Consider the following 19,581-nt stretch of genomic DNA (forward strand, 5'->3'; position numbering starts at 1 on the left):
AGAATGATCTTATCAAAGGGAACATGTATACTAAGTTTCAAGTTGATTGGACTTCTACTTTATCAAAAACTACCTTGACCAAAAACTTTAACCTGAAATTTGCACTATCATTTTCTATGTTCAGTGAACCGTAAAATTGGGGTCAAAACTCTAATTTGGCATTTAAATTAGAAAGATCATATCATAGGGCACATGTATACTAAGTTTCAAGTTGATTGGACTTCAACTTCATCAAAAACTACCTTGACCAAAAACTTTAACCTGAAATTTGCACTATCATTTTCTATGTTCAGTGAACCGTAAAATTGGGGTCAAAACTCTAATTTGGCATTTAAATTAGAAAGATCATATCATAGGGCACATGTATACTAAGTTTCAAGTTGATTGGACTTCAACTTCATCAAAAACTACCTTGACCAAAAACTTTAACCTGAAGCCAAAAACTTTAACCTGAAATTTGCACTATCATTTTCTATGTTCAGTGAACCGTAAAATTGGGGTCAAAACTCTAATTTGGCATTTAAATTAGAAAGATCATATCATAGGGAACATGTATACTAAGTTTCAAGTTGATTGGACTTCAACTTCATCAAAAACTACCTTGACCAAAAACTTTAACCTGAAATTTGCACTATCATTTTCTATCAGTGAACCGTAAAATTGGGGTCAAAACTCTAATTTGGCATTTAAATTAGAAAGATCATATCATAAGGAACATGTGTACTAAGTTTGAAGTCGATTGGACTTACACTTCATCAAAAACTACCTCGACCAAAAACTTTAACCTGAAGCGGGACAGACGGACGAACGGACGAACGGACGAACGAACGGACGAACGGACGCACAGACCAGAAAACATAATGCCCCTCTACTATCGTAGGTGGGGCATAAAAACAGAAAAGTTAAACTAGCAGTCACTCTGTTGAAATAAAGCACGAAACACAGGTAATCTTAGTTTCTGGTTGAATAAGTCGTTGATAGATTGGTGGATAAAACTGACACACTTGTGATGCCAGATATGAGTAGTGATGTGATACTGTTGAACAGTAGCATTTCTAATGGCCACGATCAGATCATTGTCTAGTGAGTCTGTATTTTTTCCTGATTTGGATTTTCCACCATAGAGTTCCAACAAGGTAAATAAATGCCATACAAGATCCCGGGCAAATATGTGAGGCTTGGAGCTCTGTGAGAAAACATTGGAAACCAATTCCATAGAGATCTCCTTAGTAACACAATTGTATCCTGGTACCTCTAGAAAATTGTGTGGATAGTTGTTGATAAGGTGCACGAGAAAGGTACCAGTCAGCGATCCTTGTAGAAGGTATGGTTTGATGTGCCATAGTTTCTCCATATTACAATGACTCTCCAGTTGATGAAATCTCAAAGGATTAATAAACTCTCTGTGATCAAGGCTGGTCCTGAACATTAAATTTTGATCACTAAGTATAGGACGAATGTTTGTAATATTTTCAACTATGAAAGGATCTGCCAAATTATTTCCATTTCTAAAGATATTACTGGTTCCATATCCATGATTTACATCAAAGCCTCGGTTGTCATTGAAACTAACAGAGTTGTCACTGGAACTACTGACTTTCCTTTCTACAACAAACAATTCACATTTCCCTGACCCACTTCTATAACTGGTCTGACTTTGTGCTTGACTATCATTAACACTAGGACCAGAAACTATTTCTTCAGCTTCGTAAAACAATGAATTGTCCATAGTGTCATCAACAATGTTAGTTATATGATCAACTGGCTCAATACAGGAAATGGCGGACAAACTTTCCAACGGTGCTCTCTCCATTGCCAAGTCATTGTAGTACAAGTTTGTGTGTGTTCTAAGTTTTAGTGGCAACACCATCTGAATATGATCCTGAGTATGTGGGCTTCTATTTCTTGGGTTCACTGATAATTGTGAACTTTGGTCCTCTGTCAACTGATCAGGCATGTCCTCTCCACCAGTTGTATCATTCAAAAGTCTTTCTATTGAAGCAATTTGTTTATTAAACCAGTGGTTGTAGTTGGTTTCTGACGTATGGAATGGTTCTGTCTCATCTTCAGAACTATTGTTCCCACTATAATCCAAATTTTGTCCACTGAAGTCCAGTTTGTGACCACTGAAATCCATATCAAACATACTATTATCTAAATTATTTGACATACCAGTTAGAAATGAGAGATCACCAAGTCTATCTGAAGTAGCGTTTAATGATTTATCAATCCCATCGTCAGAGAAGTCGTACTCAAAGAACTGAACCCCTGTTGAACTGGCTTGGACCGATGACGAGGATGTGGACTTTTTCTGAGTTTTACCACCCCAACTTTTCCTCTTGAATTTCTTGGTAATGAAGTTTTTAATTTTGGTAGCCCGGACCATCATAGAACTTTTGGACTTCTTGATCTTTCTCTGCTTTGTATCAGGTTCATTAATTACACACTCAGACTTGGCATGATGTAATTCTGTAGAAGGCCCATCCTGGTTCAGGCTGTCGTCTGTTCCCTCCTGAATTGTATAATATGGACCAGAAGCATTCATTGCTTTTCTAGTCTTGAATGACACTGGATTGCTCTGGGAACGTCTACGGAAATCCTCCCTTTGGAATAATTTATCATATCTATTCAAAGAATCAGATCTTTTCCTTTGGAATTCAATAAGTTCTGGTAATGGACTTTTATCATTGTCACATGATACAGAAATATCATGTGACTGTTTTGACTCTGCTTCCTGCTGTTCATTTTGAGTGGAAAACACAAGTTCATCATAAATGCAAATTCTATCTTTATCGTCAGCACTCATAGTTATCACACTATAGTCTTCACCATGTGACAGACCGACAGGAAGTGTGTAGGACCCTTCACTGGAAGACGATGGCAATCTTGTATTCTTATTGGTGAATTCATTGGAATCCGAAAGTAATCCTGAATTCTGATTGGTGCTTTCTGTATCACATGACTGACCATCATCTGCTGCAGATCTTATATCAAACTGGTTGCCATCACAGTTATCTTTTTGTTTTGAATCCATATCATCCTTATCTTGAAGATTTGTGAATATGACTAAACAATGTTGACCTAAGTTTTCAAGATGACAGAAACTACTGCCTACATTTTCTTTAGCAGTCTTGATTTGTGAGAGCCACATATTTAATTCTCTTTCTTTTTCCAGAAGTTCTTTAACCAGCCTAATCTTGAGTTCTTGGCATTGATCTTTAAGATAATTCACCCTGCTGCAGACAGTCTGTGAGAAAAGATGTAAAACACTGGAGCATTTTTCACAGCAAACACATGGTTGACTCTCTAGAGTAAGTGAATGTTTGAAAGACTCTGCATTTGGAACAGGACTGTTCTGATTGGTTAATAATGCACCATGTGATTTTTGTGAATGAAGAACAGGAAAGCTTGGGTTGGTTCTTATGTTACTTCTCCTTACTGATGCATTGCGATTCAAATTAGCATGAGATTTAGGAGTCAAATTTGCTTTTGCAGTTGACATGGAAACTGCATTCATTTTCTCCTGAATAAAGTCAACATATTGAACATGACGATCTACTTCTTTCTTCACAGTGAAAAGTATTCTGGGTAATTCCACCAAACAATTTGAGCAAACAGTTTCATCATGGCTTCCATCCAAGGGAATTGTGGGATTGCAACTTTCTTTTGATGGTTCTTTGAAAAACTGTGGTGTCCAGCATGTCCAGAGAGCACTTTGAGGACTGTGGCCTTGAGACAGATTTTGACTGACCTCTGTGTCAATTTTCATCAAGTTGACATGGATGTCATTGATTGCTGTCTCCAGGTAACTGAGCATGGAATTGTGGGTAGAACAAACTGATGCCATTTGGTGTTGGATTTTCAACTGCTTTCTAGGTCTGAAAGAAAAATAATTAAAAGAATCAAATTGGCTAAAAATGTAATTTCAAAATTCATCTTAATTGTTATAAATGAAAAAATCATTGTTATAAATTAAATATTCAATGTTATAAATGGAAAATTCATTGTTATAAATGAAAAATTCATTGTTATAAATGAAAAATTCATTGTTATAAATGAAAAATTCATTGTTATAAATGAAAAATTCATTGTTATAATTGAAAAATTCATTGTTATAAATGAAAAATCTTTAACTAAACTGTTTGTAAACTATGAATATAAATATGATCTATTAAAAAATCTTAAAGCTTTTTTTATATTTAGAAATTTATTTCCATTACAATAGTCACATTTATTAGTCATTCTTAATTCTTTAAACACATAATTTATTATGATGATTAGCAAAAATTTAAAAGTGAAGAGAATTTAAATATTAAAATTTCATATTAAACAATCATATATCATTTCTTTATTAATTTTTTTTCATAAAAAATTATAAAAAATGTAACTTACCAAAAATGTTATCTTCCAGCCAAAGCAAACACCTCAGTGTTACTGCATCAATGAAGAAGGAATTTTCACTGGTTCCAGATGCATATAAATATCAATAAGATACCAGTTTTGTAAAAATTCAAACAATCTACAATTTTCTGAAATTGTGTGCATATGATTTGATATTGATTAATGATATGTCTTCTTATCTGTCAAGTTATATATATATATAAACAAGTGCATCTGAGTAATTATCCATTTAAAGTAATCAAAACTCAAACTTGATGTGTACTCTTGAATAAGTAATGTTTCTCATGCTCATTAACATTGTTTGGATAGTCAGGCTTTGGCTAATGATTTCTGTTTTAAAATATTTTGATTAAAATGTTTTGATAACAATGCTTATCAAAACTTTTTATATAAGGGTCTGAATAATATTATGCTAAAAATATTTAGATAAGATTGTTTGATTAACTTGTATTCCCAAAACATTTTAATATGATAACATAGTTTATAACTTTAAAAAAAAACCATATAAAAAAATATGCTTATATAAATTTTACATATTTCAAAAAATGTATATATATCTATGTCATGTTTACTAAAATAAATATCAGAATTGTACTGTTAAACAAACTTTATGTACTTAATGTTAAGTAATAGAAATTTCATTATCTTCAGTTATTTCTATGTATAAAATTTTCACATTTCAAAAATCTTAACATTTTTGTATCATAAATACTGATTAATTATGCATATATATCAAATTGCATCTATTCTCATCATATCATTCTTTCTTTAACATTTCACCAATTAACTTCATTCAAAAATTACAAAAAATACCTATCAAAAGTGTAAGCTAATTTTATCAACACTTAGAGTTAGCTCCCCTTTTGAAATGTCCTCAACAAATTATTTATGGATTTTCATCCAAAAAGAAAATTTTTATAAGAAGGCATTTAAAATAAATGATTGGCTAGTGGGTTTTCAAACTGAATCTTTACTATCAGGTAAATCAACTTTATTAGGAAACATTTCATTTTCCAGTCATTTCTTAACATTTTCTACCAATTATTAGTTTTTGATTGACTCATGTTGAGCAAGAATAAATTCCATTTAGCCACCATGTTGGAAGTATACATGCACATATTCGTTCTTAAGGATGTCTGCTTGTCATGTGTTGGAATATTTGTCAGAATTTCGGAATCCTCTGATTTTATCCATGTGAATGCCTTAATAAAATTTCTCCATGAACCCCCATTTTTCTTTTTATAAATCTTTAACATGTATAGTTATAAGTCATTTGTGTAAATTTTATAAAATTTTATTTATTTTTTAATAGTATTTAAGAACTTTAACTGGTCAATGATAAAGCTATGAAAAATCAAGAGAAAACATTTTCCGGCCAAAATTCCAATGGCTAATATCTCGAAAAACAAGCACATTGACCCCTATATTTTTTTTGCTCTTTTGATTCCTCAATTTATTACCTATCAATACATACTATTTTTATGGAAAGTTATTTATTTTGAAATTGAGCAGCGAACATCCTTAAATAAGCCTAATTAAACTTGTCACACTGACTGCTAGACTTTTTTCTTAGCAAAATTTAATTCTTTAAGCCTGCCTTAATTCTTCAATATGATTATATTATATAGTTAAAATATACCATACTTGTTTGTACCACATGTTTCAACTTGGTAAGTCAAGTCAGAAAATCAACAATCAAAAACTCCATAATGGCAGCCAAGGGATATAACTCAATTATGTTACATCAAACCCTATCTAGTTTTGATAATTGTTGTTAAATTATTAACCTGTTGTACAGCTGTGATCAATGCCAAATCATCTTGTGGTTTCCATCTTCCAAGATCTTTTGTCGAGGCTGGTGTTGTTGGCTACAATAAATAGAGTCAAACACAAATATATAAAATGGTATTTATTCAACTATTAATTAATGAGTTATCTCCCTTTTTGAAATTATATTGACTTTTCTAAAACATGTTTTTTCTACCAAAGAAGATAAATTATGTTAGCTGTATCAACAAAACTTTGGAACCTTAATGTTCTTCAACTTCATATTTTATTTGTCCTTTTCAACATTTTTATTTCGAGCATCACTGATGAATTTTTTGTAAACAAAATGCAAGTCTGGCCATAGAATAATGAGTTCATTTTTATTGCAATCATTAAATCATGTTTTATGTCTTTGGTCTTTGTTTGTCTTTTTCTTTGCTTGTTAGTAATGTTAATTACTTTTGGTAATTTCTATAATTTATTTTCATTATCTATGAGTTATCTCCTATTTTAGAATATTTAAAATAGTCTAATGCCATTAACATATCAATAGTTCTGTGCTTATAAAACTACGAAGATGATTGCCCATGAGACAACTCTCCATAAGAGATCAAATGATGTTGAATTTTAAAACTTTAGGACACTACATATATGACTTTCAATAACGACCAAAACCCATACTGCAAAGATCTCTACTTGTCTGGTGCTATAAATTTGAGAGCAATAACAATATTAATACATTCATAAATATAAAGTAGGCATATTATCTAAAATATTAATTCCTTTAAAATAAGAATGAACATTGGCCGCTTGTGCTATTAATTTGATCTACCACACACATGTTATAAAGATATTGATTTAATATATATTAATAAGTAGCAATATATATTCTAATACAAATAAGATTTTCATATAAGTTGCAGCTTACATTTTAATATCATTTTTCTATTCTATATTGTTATTCATTGTAAAAATTGTTCAGTTTATTTTTCCAGTTTTGATATTAACCTAAATTGTTCATATTCAGTGTACAACACAAACTATAGCCAAATAGGGAAGTAATTTCTTAGTCTTTGAAAAAAATAGGCAGTGATTGAAACTTTTTTTATATTACGCAAACAAAACTAATATCATTTTTTTTTGTATGTACATTTTCATATGCAGATCATTTGAAGTGTTGTTGTCAATTTTTATCATTACTTTTAAGTGTTGCATTCATTCATTTGCATTATTTGATAACCTAGCATATCAAGGTATCAGACATTTAATTTCCATATACAATTGGAAAGATTTAGGATGTGTTGAGTAATATTTGCAAAATATGATTTTCTAACATAAACTTATAAGTCTACAATGATATTAATATTTTTCTCTCTATATATATACATATATCTAACTTATTAACCGACAAATGTGTTCCTTTGCACACATACACATGTATGGTGCAATCAACAGTTTTTGTCTATGACATCATATTTTGAGGGACCATGTATAAATGACCCTTAGTGGTGGACTGATTAATAAAGATACTTGTATAAAACTAGATCTCACTAGAATCAGAATGTTCTCTAGTTTATAATGAAATACAAAAAAAGTGAACTTTTAATAGTATAAACAAAATTTATCCAGAGAAACTGGGAAAAACATTGCCTAATTTAAGCTTAAAAATCAGGTCATGTGCACACTCCTGAAGACATAAGACATACCTGCACATTTTTCATAGTCAAAATTGTATGAATTTCATAGATTTTTACCTGGTCTTTCAAAAAAATCATGCTTCAGGGTATGTTCGCCTGCTCCGAAAAGAGCTACAGTGGCTGCAAATAAGTTTTCAATTTTCACTGCCAAAAAAACAGACTTTTTACAGTGTTGTCTTCCCTCAAAGTCAAAACATGTATGTTTAATCTAATTTTTTAAATTATTTTAATCATTCAACCTGATTTAATTGATTTAATTGAAGTTAATTAACATATTTTTACAACCAAATACAAAAAACATGATACTTTTTCACCAATTATATTGATAAAAAGGAACTTCCCTCCATGTCTATTTTTAGTTGGGGAATAACCCCTAGTTTTTTTTATACGAAAACTGTTTATAGCACCCAAAGTTTTCCTCAAAGCTGCATCATCAATTACCTCTTACCCCTCTCCCCCCACATAACACAAATAAGATTAAGGTAAGTAATTCGAGGTTTTGCTATTTTCCCCTAGCCGTAGTTAATGACTCTCATAATGATGTTAAAACTTTAGGGGTCAGAATCTACCACTATAGTTACCATGGTTACCTTTTGTCTCTTTGCTCTTCTTACAGCAGATGATGATTTAGAAGTCTAGAAAAAGAAATTAAACAGATGAAGGATTGGATCTGGTTTACAGAATAAAATAAACAAACAACAAGATTCAGTAAAAAATCAAATAAAATATAAATGTCAGTGGATGTAGGACTTTAGTGATTCACACTAAAATATATCATGGTTACCATGGTTATAGCTACTTTCATCATTGTTCATGATTATATGAGAGCAAGGGTGATTCTAAACCTAATCAAAGTGCCTGCACTTTAGTGGTTAGCAGAATCTGAGTTTTTCATCTTTGGTGTCTGGTTGTAGAAAGTTTTATAAATGGTTTCAAGCTCATATTTCAATAGTTATACATGTACCTTACAAAACAAAAACAAAATAATTATATATAACAGGTAAAATTTTTAAAAAAATTGTCTGAAAGATTTAATTTACATGAACCAAAAGAAACACAATATGAAACTTAATCAAAAGGTTAATTTCCACATTAATAGTACAACAATACATGTTGGATTCACTGGAGGTACTTATCTTTATTAGATATACACATGAACCAAGAATATGAGTTCAATAAAATACATATTTCCTAAACGCTTGTTGCTTGTGTCAGTTGAAGGTGGAATTTCTTAAAACAACAAAATCAAGCATTTGTTAATTCATATTAACTATAAACAACATACATGACATAACAAACTTCACAGTCGAACAAACCTTTTTCTTTTCAATGGGTACAACAACTGGAGTTTCTTTAATGATTTTAACGATTGGTTCTATTCTCTCCTTCTCAGTAAAGGGTGGAGGAGGAACTTTCATTCTAGTTGTTCTTTCTGTTTTAAATAAGCTACTTTCTACAAGTTCATCATCAAACTTCTTTCGCTTGATGGATCGGGAGGAGCTTCGTCTTTCTGGGACAGTATTTTGTAGTATTTGATTTCTAGAAAAGGCAGATCGACTTGGTCTTGAAGTGCCTGCCTGTATAATGGCAGGTTTGTTAGATACTGAGGCAGAATATGATGCTAAAATAGAAAGAAAAAAATGTTTACACTAGTTATTTTTTTAGCCCTTTAAACATTGTTAAAGCTCGCTGTTTGGCATGTCAGAGTAGAGCTATGGCTACATGTTGAAGACATTTCTTTGACCTATACTTTTACAAATTGTGACTTGGATGGAGATTGTGACTTGGATGGAGAGTTGTCTCATATTAGCACTTCTTATATCTATTTACCATATAATAGTATAATTATGTTTGAGAGAAAAATAGACAAGGCCATAATAAATAATAGGTTTGTTTGCCCAAACGCTACCTACCCAGAAAAAAGCTGCCTACTCAAATTCTTTTATTGTACTAAGTTTTTTTTTTTAATCAAATAGGCATGAAGACTAATAAACATCTGATACTTCAATTTCTTATTTTGAAAAAAAAAAATGCCTACCTACCTACCCACTGTCTCAACCTTTGGGTAGGGTTTGGACAAACCAAAATATTTTTAAGTGTGGCCCAATTAGACTAATAGTTATATGTTGTCTGTTCTACGGTCGGGTTGTTGTCTCTTTGACACATCCCCCATTTCCATTCTCAATTTTAATGTAGACTTGATCTAAAACTTATAGGGGAAACATTGGTAGCAGGGCATGCAGTAAACTTATTTAGATTACATACATGAATTAAATTATCAAATATTAGAGTACAAAGGGAAATCTTGGCGATACTTATACGTCCATATAAAGAAAAAGGCACTTAATACGTACAAATCTGAAAGTACTCCCAATTACTGACAGCTAGAGCTCTATACAAATGTATATAAAAGCTAATAACTACATTTGTAATTCATACATGTCATAAAAAAAATATAATGTGTCTAAGACTAAATGGTAGTAGTTTTTTTTTTTATCACACCAGTATGACCGGTTGAAAAGATTATTGAGAATATGAAGATCAAAATCATATAAAAAATTGTGCTTAATGTACATGTACATGCAGCCAGGCTAATATAAAGCATTATAACGATTGCAATAGCCGGATAGCCATGGTAACTTTTGTAATTTTATTTTTCATAGATGCATGCCTAAAAGTGTTTCAGTTGAAAGACTATTCCATATACCTTGTTGCTATTTGTCCGCAATTATTCATTTATAAGGGGATGAAGTCACTTATTACCGTAGATTTTTGTTTTTGATAAAATTAAAAATTAAAATAAAAAAAAAAATCCTGCAAAAAAATCATTCTATTACCTGACTACCATGACTTCTGAACTCAAAATCATTTACTTTTTTTTTCAGACTTTTTTATTTTCCTGCATTTGCACAGATATCTACTTCCTTTACCTGGTTTCGTTTGCATGGCAGCTGACTAAAGTTCACGTCAATTTATTTCCCTGAGAAACAATTTCCCCGGGAAACAAAGTAATTTTTAAAACCACCAGTAGCCGATGGAAATCCATACGCACAAAATAGTGCACAGTACTTCTAGTTTAGCAGACACTGTATACTGATTACATTACGTAACACAGATCACACATAATTAATTAATAATGTTTAAATTTAAAGAAAAGGAGTCATATTCACTTATCATAGATTGATTAATTATTTTTTAATGTAGAGAGTCTTATAACAACAACACTTTAGGGACTGCTGCAGAAAATTTATTGATCGACATGTTTCGGTGCCTAGGGCACTGTCATCAGGATAAAAACAATACATAAAATCATGCTGAAGTACAAAATCGGGTTGTTAAAATTTAAACGTCACAATGTTACAATGGTAAGTAACGTTATTAATAGCAACTGAAAGTGAAAGTGAAAGTTCATTGTAAGTATGGAAGTAAACTATAAAAAGAAATTAAAATAAAATGTTTTTGTTGTGAAAATGTTTGTTAAAATTATTCTGCCAACATGTGTTTGTCCTCTTGCATCATGGAAAGAATAATACAATAAGTTGTCAGGCTGTGTATAGACTGTATAGGTTGTGTGGTCTGAATGTTCATTTAACTTTCTTCCCCCAAAATAGACGACATTTTATCAGCAATTCCGTACCATTTCCACTGGCTTCCCTTGGCCAGAGGTACTGCTTCCAATCGCATTCAGACCACACAACCTATACAGTCTTTGTTCAAGTTAAAACATTTTTTTTTGTGTTTCCAGAGGAAACATATTGTTATGTTTCCAGGGGGAAACATATTGTTTTGTTTTCAGGTTTGTCTAATAATTTGTTAACTACTTGTCAATTTCCCCCCTTCCAAGTATGGGTTTATCTTAGAAAATTTTCATGTTTCCAAGGAACACATTTCATTCTTTTTTTTATGTGTTTGCAGGGGGAACACAGATTTTTTTTTGTGTTTCCAGATTTGTCTAGTAATTATTTTTTAACTACTTGTTAATCTATAATGATGTCGCCTAGTATTGGTTTCTCTGCTCCTGAAAGATTTCTTTTTTGTGTTTTTAAGGGAAACATTTTTTGTTTGTGTTTCCAGGGTAAATTTTATTTTGTGTTTCCAGGGGAAACATTTTTTTGGGTGATTCCAGGCGAAACATTTTTTTTTGTGTTTCCAGGGGAAACATTTTTTGGGGTGTTTCCAGGGGAAACATTTTTTTGGGTGTTTCCAGGGGAAACATTTTTGTTTGTGTTTCCAGGGGAAACATTTTTTGGGGTGTTTCCAGGGGAAACATTTTTTTGGGGTGTTTCTAGACGAAACATTTTTTTTTTTGTTTCCAGGGGAAACATTTTTGTTTGTGTTCCAGGGGAAACATTTTTTTTGGGTGTTTCCAGGGGAAACATTTTTTGGGGTGTTTCCAGGGGAAACAGTTTTTTTTTGTGTTTCCAGGGGAAACATTTTTTTAATGTTTCCATTTTTGTCTATCCAAAAAGCATACCAATCAACGAATAAAACACAAATCAGCTTTGGTTTAGTACCGTTAGTTTAAAAATTTCTCTTGAAACTTTAAAAAATATGCTTGCCCTGTAAGAGAAACCAATACTTGGCCTCAGAATTATAAATTAACATGTAGTTAAACAATAATTACTAAACAACGCTGGAAAGAAATAAAATGTTTCCCTTGGAAACACAAAAAAAGTTTCCCCTGGAAACAACAAAATAAAATGTTTCCCTTGGAAACACAAAAAAATGCTTCTCCTGGAAGCACCAAAAATAATAAGAATTGAATGTGTCCCTTGGAAACATGAAATGAAATCTTTCATAAGTAGTTAAAAAATTATTACTAGACAAAAATAGAAACACAAAAAAAAATGTTTCCCTTTGAAACACAAAATAAAGTTTCCCCTGGAAACACCAACAAAAAATGTTTCCCCTGGAAACACAAAATAAAATGTTCCTCCTGGAAACACGAAAAATAATTAAAATTAAATGTGTCCCTTGAGAACTTTCCTAAGAGAAACCAATACTAGGCGACAATTAACATTATAAATTAACAAGTAGTTATAAAATAATTACTAGACAACTCTGGAAATACTAAAAAAAATTGTGTTCTCCCTGCAAACACATGAAAAAAGAATGAAATGTATTCCTTGGAAACATGAAAAATTTCTAAGATAAACCCATACTAGGAGGGGGGAAAATTGACAAGTAGTTAACAAATTTTTAGACAAACCTGGAAACATAACAAAATGTTGCCCCTGGAAACACACAAAAATGTTTCCACTAGAAACACAAAAAAATGACCCCCCCCCCCAACCCCCCCTGGTAATATTATCCAATGTTCATAGTATATATCAAATATCTGATAAATATATTCAATCATAAGGATAAAATGTTTGGAATATTGTCCTGACGGAAAGAATGACACAGGGCTCACACTACTTCAGAATTATAGGGAGAAGTGACTTCTCTTTTTGAAACTGATAGGGAGAAGTGGTGAGATTTGAAAGAGAAGTGCTCATTCCCGCGGTGCGCTACAATGTTTGGATTTTACAATAGTATAAAGGGCCATATGTAAATAATGTTCTTTTTTTATATTGTTCAATTCATATCTGAGTAAAAAAAATACAATTAAAGTAACATTTGAAATTAAAAGTTGTTTAAGTTTTACTAAGGTTCTTGTGAGAAACTTATTCCAACTAAATATCTAGCACTAAAAAAAACCAGATGCTCCGCAGGGCGTAGCTTTATACGACCGCAGAGGTTGAACCCTGAACGGTTGGGGCAAGTATGGACACAACATTCAAGCTGGATTCAGCTCTAAATTTGGATTGTGATTAAATAGTTGACACAGCATAGGTTTCTGACACAAAATGAATGTGTTCTAATGAACTTAAAATTTTTTGTTTTCTCTTAGAGCAATTCACTATGCTGTTGAATATTAATCCTCTCAAAAAAATGTTTGAAGAAATTTTCTTTTTTATTTATGAAATTTCAAATGAGAAAAATTGAACCCAATTTTTTTAATCACATCCCCCTTTCCCTTATTCCAAAACTAATCTCAATTAAAATTTCTAATGGAGTTTGCAACAATAACTACTCATTTAAATACATCATAAAATATTAAGATGTAAAAAAACTGCTTGTTATCACTGAATGGTAAAGATTATTTTAATTTATCAGTTGGTAGTAAAAAGTGAATATACATTGTATATAACAAAGATTTAAGTTGATTCTGGACAAAGAAAGATAACTCCAATTAAAAAAAAATCTTGCTATTGCACAATATTTTGCAATTAGATATTTCTTGCTTACTATTCTGGACAAAGAAAGATAACTCTAATTAAAAAAAAATTTGCTATTTCACAATATTGTGCAATTAGATATTTCTTGCCATTGCGCAATACTGTGCAATTGAAAAGACTTGCTATTGCACAATACTTAATATAATAATTTTAGATCCTGATTTGGACCAACTTGAAAACTGGGCCCATAATAAACCAGATGCTCCGCAGGGCGTAGCTTTATACGACCGCAGAGGTTGAACCCTGAACGGTTAGGGCAAGTATGGACACAACATTCAAGCTGGATTCAGCTCTAAATTTGGATTGTGATTAAATAGTTGACACAGCATAGGTTTCTGACACAGAATGAATGTGTTCTAATGAACTTAAAATTTTTGTTTCTCTTAGAGCAATTCACTATGCTGTTGAATATTAATCCTCTCAAAAAAATGTTTGAAGAAATTTTCTTTTTTATTTATGAAATTTCAAATGAGAAAAATTGAACCCAATTTTTTTAATCACATCCCCCTTTCCCTTATTCCAAAACTAATCTCAATTAAAATTTCTAATGGAGTTTGCAACAATAACTACTCATTTAAATACATCATAAAATATTAAGATGTAAAAAAACTGCTTGTTATCACTGAATGGTAAAGATTATTTTAATTTATCAGTTGGTAGTAAAAAGTGAATATACATTGTATATAACAAAGATTTAAGTTGATTCTGGACAAAGAAAGATAACTCCAATTAAAAAAAAATCTTGCTATTGCACAATATTTTGCAATTAGATATTTCTTGCTTACTATTCTGGACAAAGAAAGATAACTCTAATTAAAAAAAAATTTGCTATTTCACAATATTGTGCAATTAGATATTTCTTGCCATTGCGCAATACTGTGCAATTGAAAAGACTTGCTATTGCACAATACTTAATATAATAATTTTAGATCCTGATTTGGACCAACTTGAAAACTGGGCCCATAATAAACCAGATGCTCCGCAGGGCGTAGCTTTATACGACCGCAGAGGTTGAACCCTGAACGGTTAGGGCAAGTATGGACACAACATTCAAGCTGGATTCAGCTCTAAATTTGGATTGTGATTAAATAGTTGACACAGCATAGGTTTCTGACACAGAATGAATGTGTTCTAATGAACTAAAAATTTTTGTTTCTCTTAGAGCAATTCACTATGCTGTTGAATATTAATCCTCTCAAAAAAATGTTTGAAGAAATTTTCTTTTTTATTTATGAAATTTCAAATGAGAAAAATTGAACCCAATTTTTTTAATCACATCCCCCTTTCCCTTATTCCAAAACTAATCTCAATTAAAATTTCTAATGGAGTTTGCAACAATAACTACTCATTTAAATACATCATAAAATATTAAGATGTAAAAAAACTGCTTGTTATCACTGAATGGTAAAGATTATTTTAATTTATCAGTTGGTAGTAAAAAGTGAATATACATTGTATATTGTATATAACAAAGATTTAAGTTGATTCTGGACAAAGAAAGATAACTCCAATTAAAAAAAAATCTTGCTATTGCACAATATTTTGCAATTAGATATTTTTTCTTACTATTCTGGACAAAGAAAGATAACTCTAATTAATTTTTTTTTTGATATTTCACAATATTGTGCAATTAGATATTTCTTGCCATTGGGCAATACTGTGCAATTGAAAAGACTTGCTATTGCACAATACTTAAAGGGAAACTTCGCAAAAAAATCAAAAATTGATATTATGTCCATTCTGTATAAAAATGCTCAAATTTATAGATATTAAAGTTTTATTCCGCTAAATAAGAGATCACCATCAATTTTAAATTTTGAGTATCAGTTCTCTGCTCTCCGCCATCTTGTCACCTTCTCCGATGAAAAATCCCGATATGTCTATAAACCACAAAGGAACAAAACTACAGTAAACGATGTAGTCGTAATTGCGTGTCGATATCTTGTCAATCGTACGGTTGTTTTATCTGACTGACTAACTTGATACGGAAAATGGTCTTATATTTTTAAATAACCATATAGTCTGTTATTTTTAAACTGATAATATTGTAATTAGTTAAAAAGTCAAAGTTCAAATCATAAATAAGTGTTCCGTGGAAATTGTTTTCGAAAATCTAATTCGTTCATAATTCTTTCAAGTAATAAACTTTATTTAAATAAATTCGGATCTTCCCTCATCTGATCACCAGCATGGCTAAAGGTATTACTCCCAAAGGTATTGGAAGGGGTGTAAGGTGACACGTCCAGGTATTCAATCGATTTCCTGTCCGGCTGGCTTGCAAGTTCATGCATCGTTTCACTTCTGTAGGTATTGATCAGTGTACACGACCGTTACTTATAACTTTCCATTTTGAACTATCAGGTGCATGTACAAATGTATAATATACATTTTTGTCTTGCGTGTCCGAAAGTGATATTTATACTAGTCATTACTGAACTCATACGCTTGTTTATAAATATCATTTCTGGTGTAAAGAATATTATCTATAAAAAAAAATTAATACAAAAAAAAAAATTGAAGAAATACAAATCTATTTACATATTTTTCCAAGGGTTAATTTGGGAAAATGTAATATATACTCATTGTCAATAGTTTAGGACAGATTGGAACATACCAGAATTATTGATTTAAAAAAATGTGCGCACTTGTCGACGATTCGTGTATACATACGCCTGGGTAGAAAGTTACGGAACTATAGTCAGTAGCGCAATTTAAAATATGTATACATGTATACATTGAACATAAGAAAGAAACATACATTTTGTGTAAATTGTGGTAAAAGTTTTGTAAATTATTATGGACTAGTCCACGTATGCCAACAGTATGTAATCAACGAATTCGATAGACTATTGTATACCAAAAGAAGAAGAAGAAAAAAAAGAAACAATTTGATTTAAATACAGGTCAATTTATAACTTGCTTTGGTTCATCGAAGTTAAGAACATAGTAAACTCACAGATTTATATATCAATTAGATTGTTCTCGAATAAAGGACGAAATTTGCCATCATCACAATTGTTCCAACATTCATGTAAAATATATGCAACCGGACGTACACTAATAATCCCCAAGGGATGTGAATATTTTCTAGGAAAACTATTGAGTATCAATTTCGGGATTTATTTTCTTTCTTGATATTCAATGACAGCAATTTAAAGAATAAACTGCTTGTCGGATATTTGTCCGCTTTAGGGGTATTCTTGCAAGTTGAACAGACTTATAATAACATTCAAAAATAGGGAATGATAACATTAAATTCGTTGTCTTTTAATTTTAAACATCGTTGGTCAAATAGTTATTTAAGTATATATATACGTTGGGAGACGACGATTATTATAGTAGTCTCAGATTTTAATAAGGACGTTCCCGATTATGAATAAATTTGGTTGACGTTTTTCACACTTGAAAAGAATATCTATTCGTAATTTTTCGATTCCATTCCAATACAAAAGTATTTTTTCTTTATTCGTACATATTATATTCCGCTTCGGTAGAGTTATCTTCAGATAGTTTCATATATTAATTAATACATGGCTTTCAAAAGTCTAAATGTAAGTGTTCTCGTACATTTTTTCGCCCAATAAAGACAAATAAAAATGATTTAGTAAAGCTATTTCTAATTTCTAAGTCCCCCTTTTTTATGAGACATAAATCAAGGACAAGACTTGTATATCATTTCATTCTGACATATGAATTAAGTTTCCCGTCTTTAACCGAAAATTGTGTATTTCTTAGTAAATTAACTTATTTGAATTCAAATAAATAATAGCACCAAATATAATTAAATAATTCCACGGCGACCAATTTTTATTTGTCACCAACTTGAATATGTATTTGTAATGTGTGTATTAAATGCTCCCACTGATCCGAATAGACAGTCACACCTGGCAAGGTGTGCCCTAGAGGCGTGGTTAAATACCGAAGTGCAAATAACAATTTACCTTTCAACAAGCCATCTACGAGTATTGCCACTGAACCGTGAATACACACATCGTATAAACCTAGTCATAGCAGAGATAGTAAAAGGTCAATAATCATGAGTACACCAACATATTGTCTTTACAGATTATTGTACTTTAATTTGTTCACCTTATCAGTCCGAAAATGCATTTATTAAAAATAAATTTATAACTTTTTGTGTTGTCTACAAACATAATTCGAATATATACGTTTAACATAGATAATTTATCTCACGAATGAGTACAATTGAACGTCTGTGCGTTTTATCTTCTTATTATCGGATGGTTATTAGATAAAGCATAAGTCATCGGCGCGCTTACGATTACGTTAAAATATGATTAAAAACCAAGACTTTTAATGATTGTATTTTAAATCCCGGCATGCAAAAATCAGGAGAAAACGTCACGACCTACAGGAAGTAGTTGATATTTTTTCATTAATTATTGAATTTCTCCTTTATTACTGCACATATAGCGATAAAACTTTGTGAATATATATATTATGTCATAATGAACATATTTAAACCATAAGTAAAAAATCGTGAATTTTCCCTTTAATATAATAATTTTAGATCCTGATTTGGACCAACTTGAAAACTGGGCCCATAATAAAAAATCTAAGTACATTTTTGAATTCAGCATATCAAAGAACTTCAAGATTTCAATTTTTGTTAAAATCAGACTAAGTTTAATTTTGGACCCTTTGGACTTTAGTGTAGACCAATTTGAAAACAGGACCAAAAATGAAGAATCTACATACACAGTTAGATTTGGTATATCAAAGAACCCCATTTATTCAATTTTTGATGAAATCAAACAAAGTTTAATTTTGGACCCCGATTTGGACCAACTTGAAAACTGGGCCAATAATCAAGAATCTAAGTACATTTTTAGATTCAGCATATCAAAGAACCTAACTGATTCATTTTTTGTCAAAATCAAACTAAGTTTAATTTTGGACCCTTTGGACCTTAATGTAGACCAATTTGAAAACGGGACCAAAAGTTAAGAATCTACATACACAGTCATGACAGTTAGATTCAGCATATCAAAGAACCCCAATTATTCAATTTTGATGAAATCAAACAAAAGTTTAATTTTGGACCCTTTGGGCCCCTTATTATGTTGGGACCAAAACTCCCAAAATCAAACCCAACCTTTCTTTTATGGTCATAAACCTTGTGTTTAAATTTCATAGATTTCTATTTACTTATACTAACGTTATGGTGCGAAAACCAAGAAAAATGCTTATTTGGGTCCCTTTTTGGCCCCTAATTCCTAAACTGTTGGGACCTAAACTCCCAAAATCAATACCAACCTTCCTTTTGTAGTCATTAACATTGTGTTTAAATTTCATTGGTTTCTATTTACTTAAACTAATGTTATTGTGCGAAAACCAAGAATAATGCTTATTTGGGCCTTTTTTTGGCCCCTAATTCCTAAACTGTTGAGACCAAAACTCCCAAAATCGATCCC

The 19,581-nt window shown here is 31.2% G+C and overlaps 2 protein-coding genes across 2 annotated transcripts in view; both read right to left on the minus strand.

The window, feature by feature from the left end:
• The window catches only part of LOC143059220 (microspherule protein 1-like), a 38,899-nt gene that overhangs the window by 15,868 nt on the left and 3,450 nt on the right, over positions 1 to 19,581 (minus strand). Inside the window, exons 2-4 of the mRNA XM_076232699.1 lie at positions 9,182 to 9,486; positions 8,456 to 8,500; positions 6,189 to 6,269 (exon numbers count right to left, since the gene is read on the minus strand). Coding sequence (XP_076088814.1) covers positions 6,189 to 6,269; positions 8,456 to 8,500; positions 9,182 to 9,486 — 431 coding nt within the window. The remainder of the gene's footprint in view (positions 1 to 6,188; positions 6,270 to 8,455; positions 8,501 to 9,181; positions 9,487 to 19,581) is intronic.
• On the minus strand, positions 915 to 4,828 carry LOC143059311 (uncharacterized). Its single transcript, XM_076232791.1, has 3 exons — positions 4,393 to 4,828; positions 1,522 to 3,878; positions 915 to 919 (listed from the first exon to the last, which is right to left on the minus strand). Exons 2-3 carry the CDS (start codon positions 3,845 to 3,847, stop codon positions 915 to 917), a joined length of 2,331 nt encoding a protein of 776 aa, XP_076088906.1. The 5' UTR covers positions 3,848 to 3,878; positions 4,393 to 4,828.

Source organism: Mytilus galloprovincialis, chromosome 14, assembly GCF_965363235.1.
Source record: "Mytilus galloprovincialis chromosome 14, xbMytGall1.hap1.1, whole genome shotgun sequence".
Lineage (NCBI taxonomy): Eukaryota > Metazoa > Mollusca > Bivalvia > Mytilida > Mytilidae > Mytilus > Mytilus galloprovincialis.

What these genes read in the sequence shown, in the direction of transcription:
- LOC143059311 (XM_076232791.1), bottom strand. Translation starts at nt 3,847, where the DNA reads ATGGCATCAGTTTGTTCTACCCACAATTCCATGCTCAGTTACCTGGAG.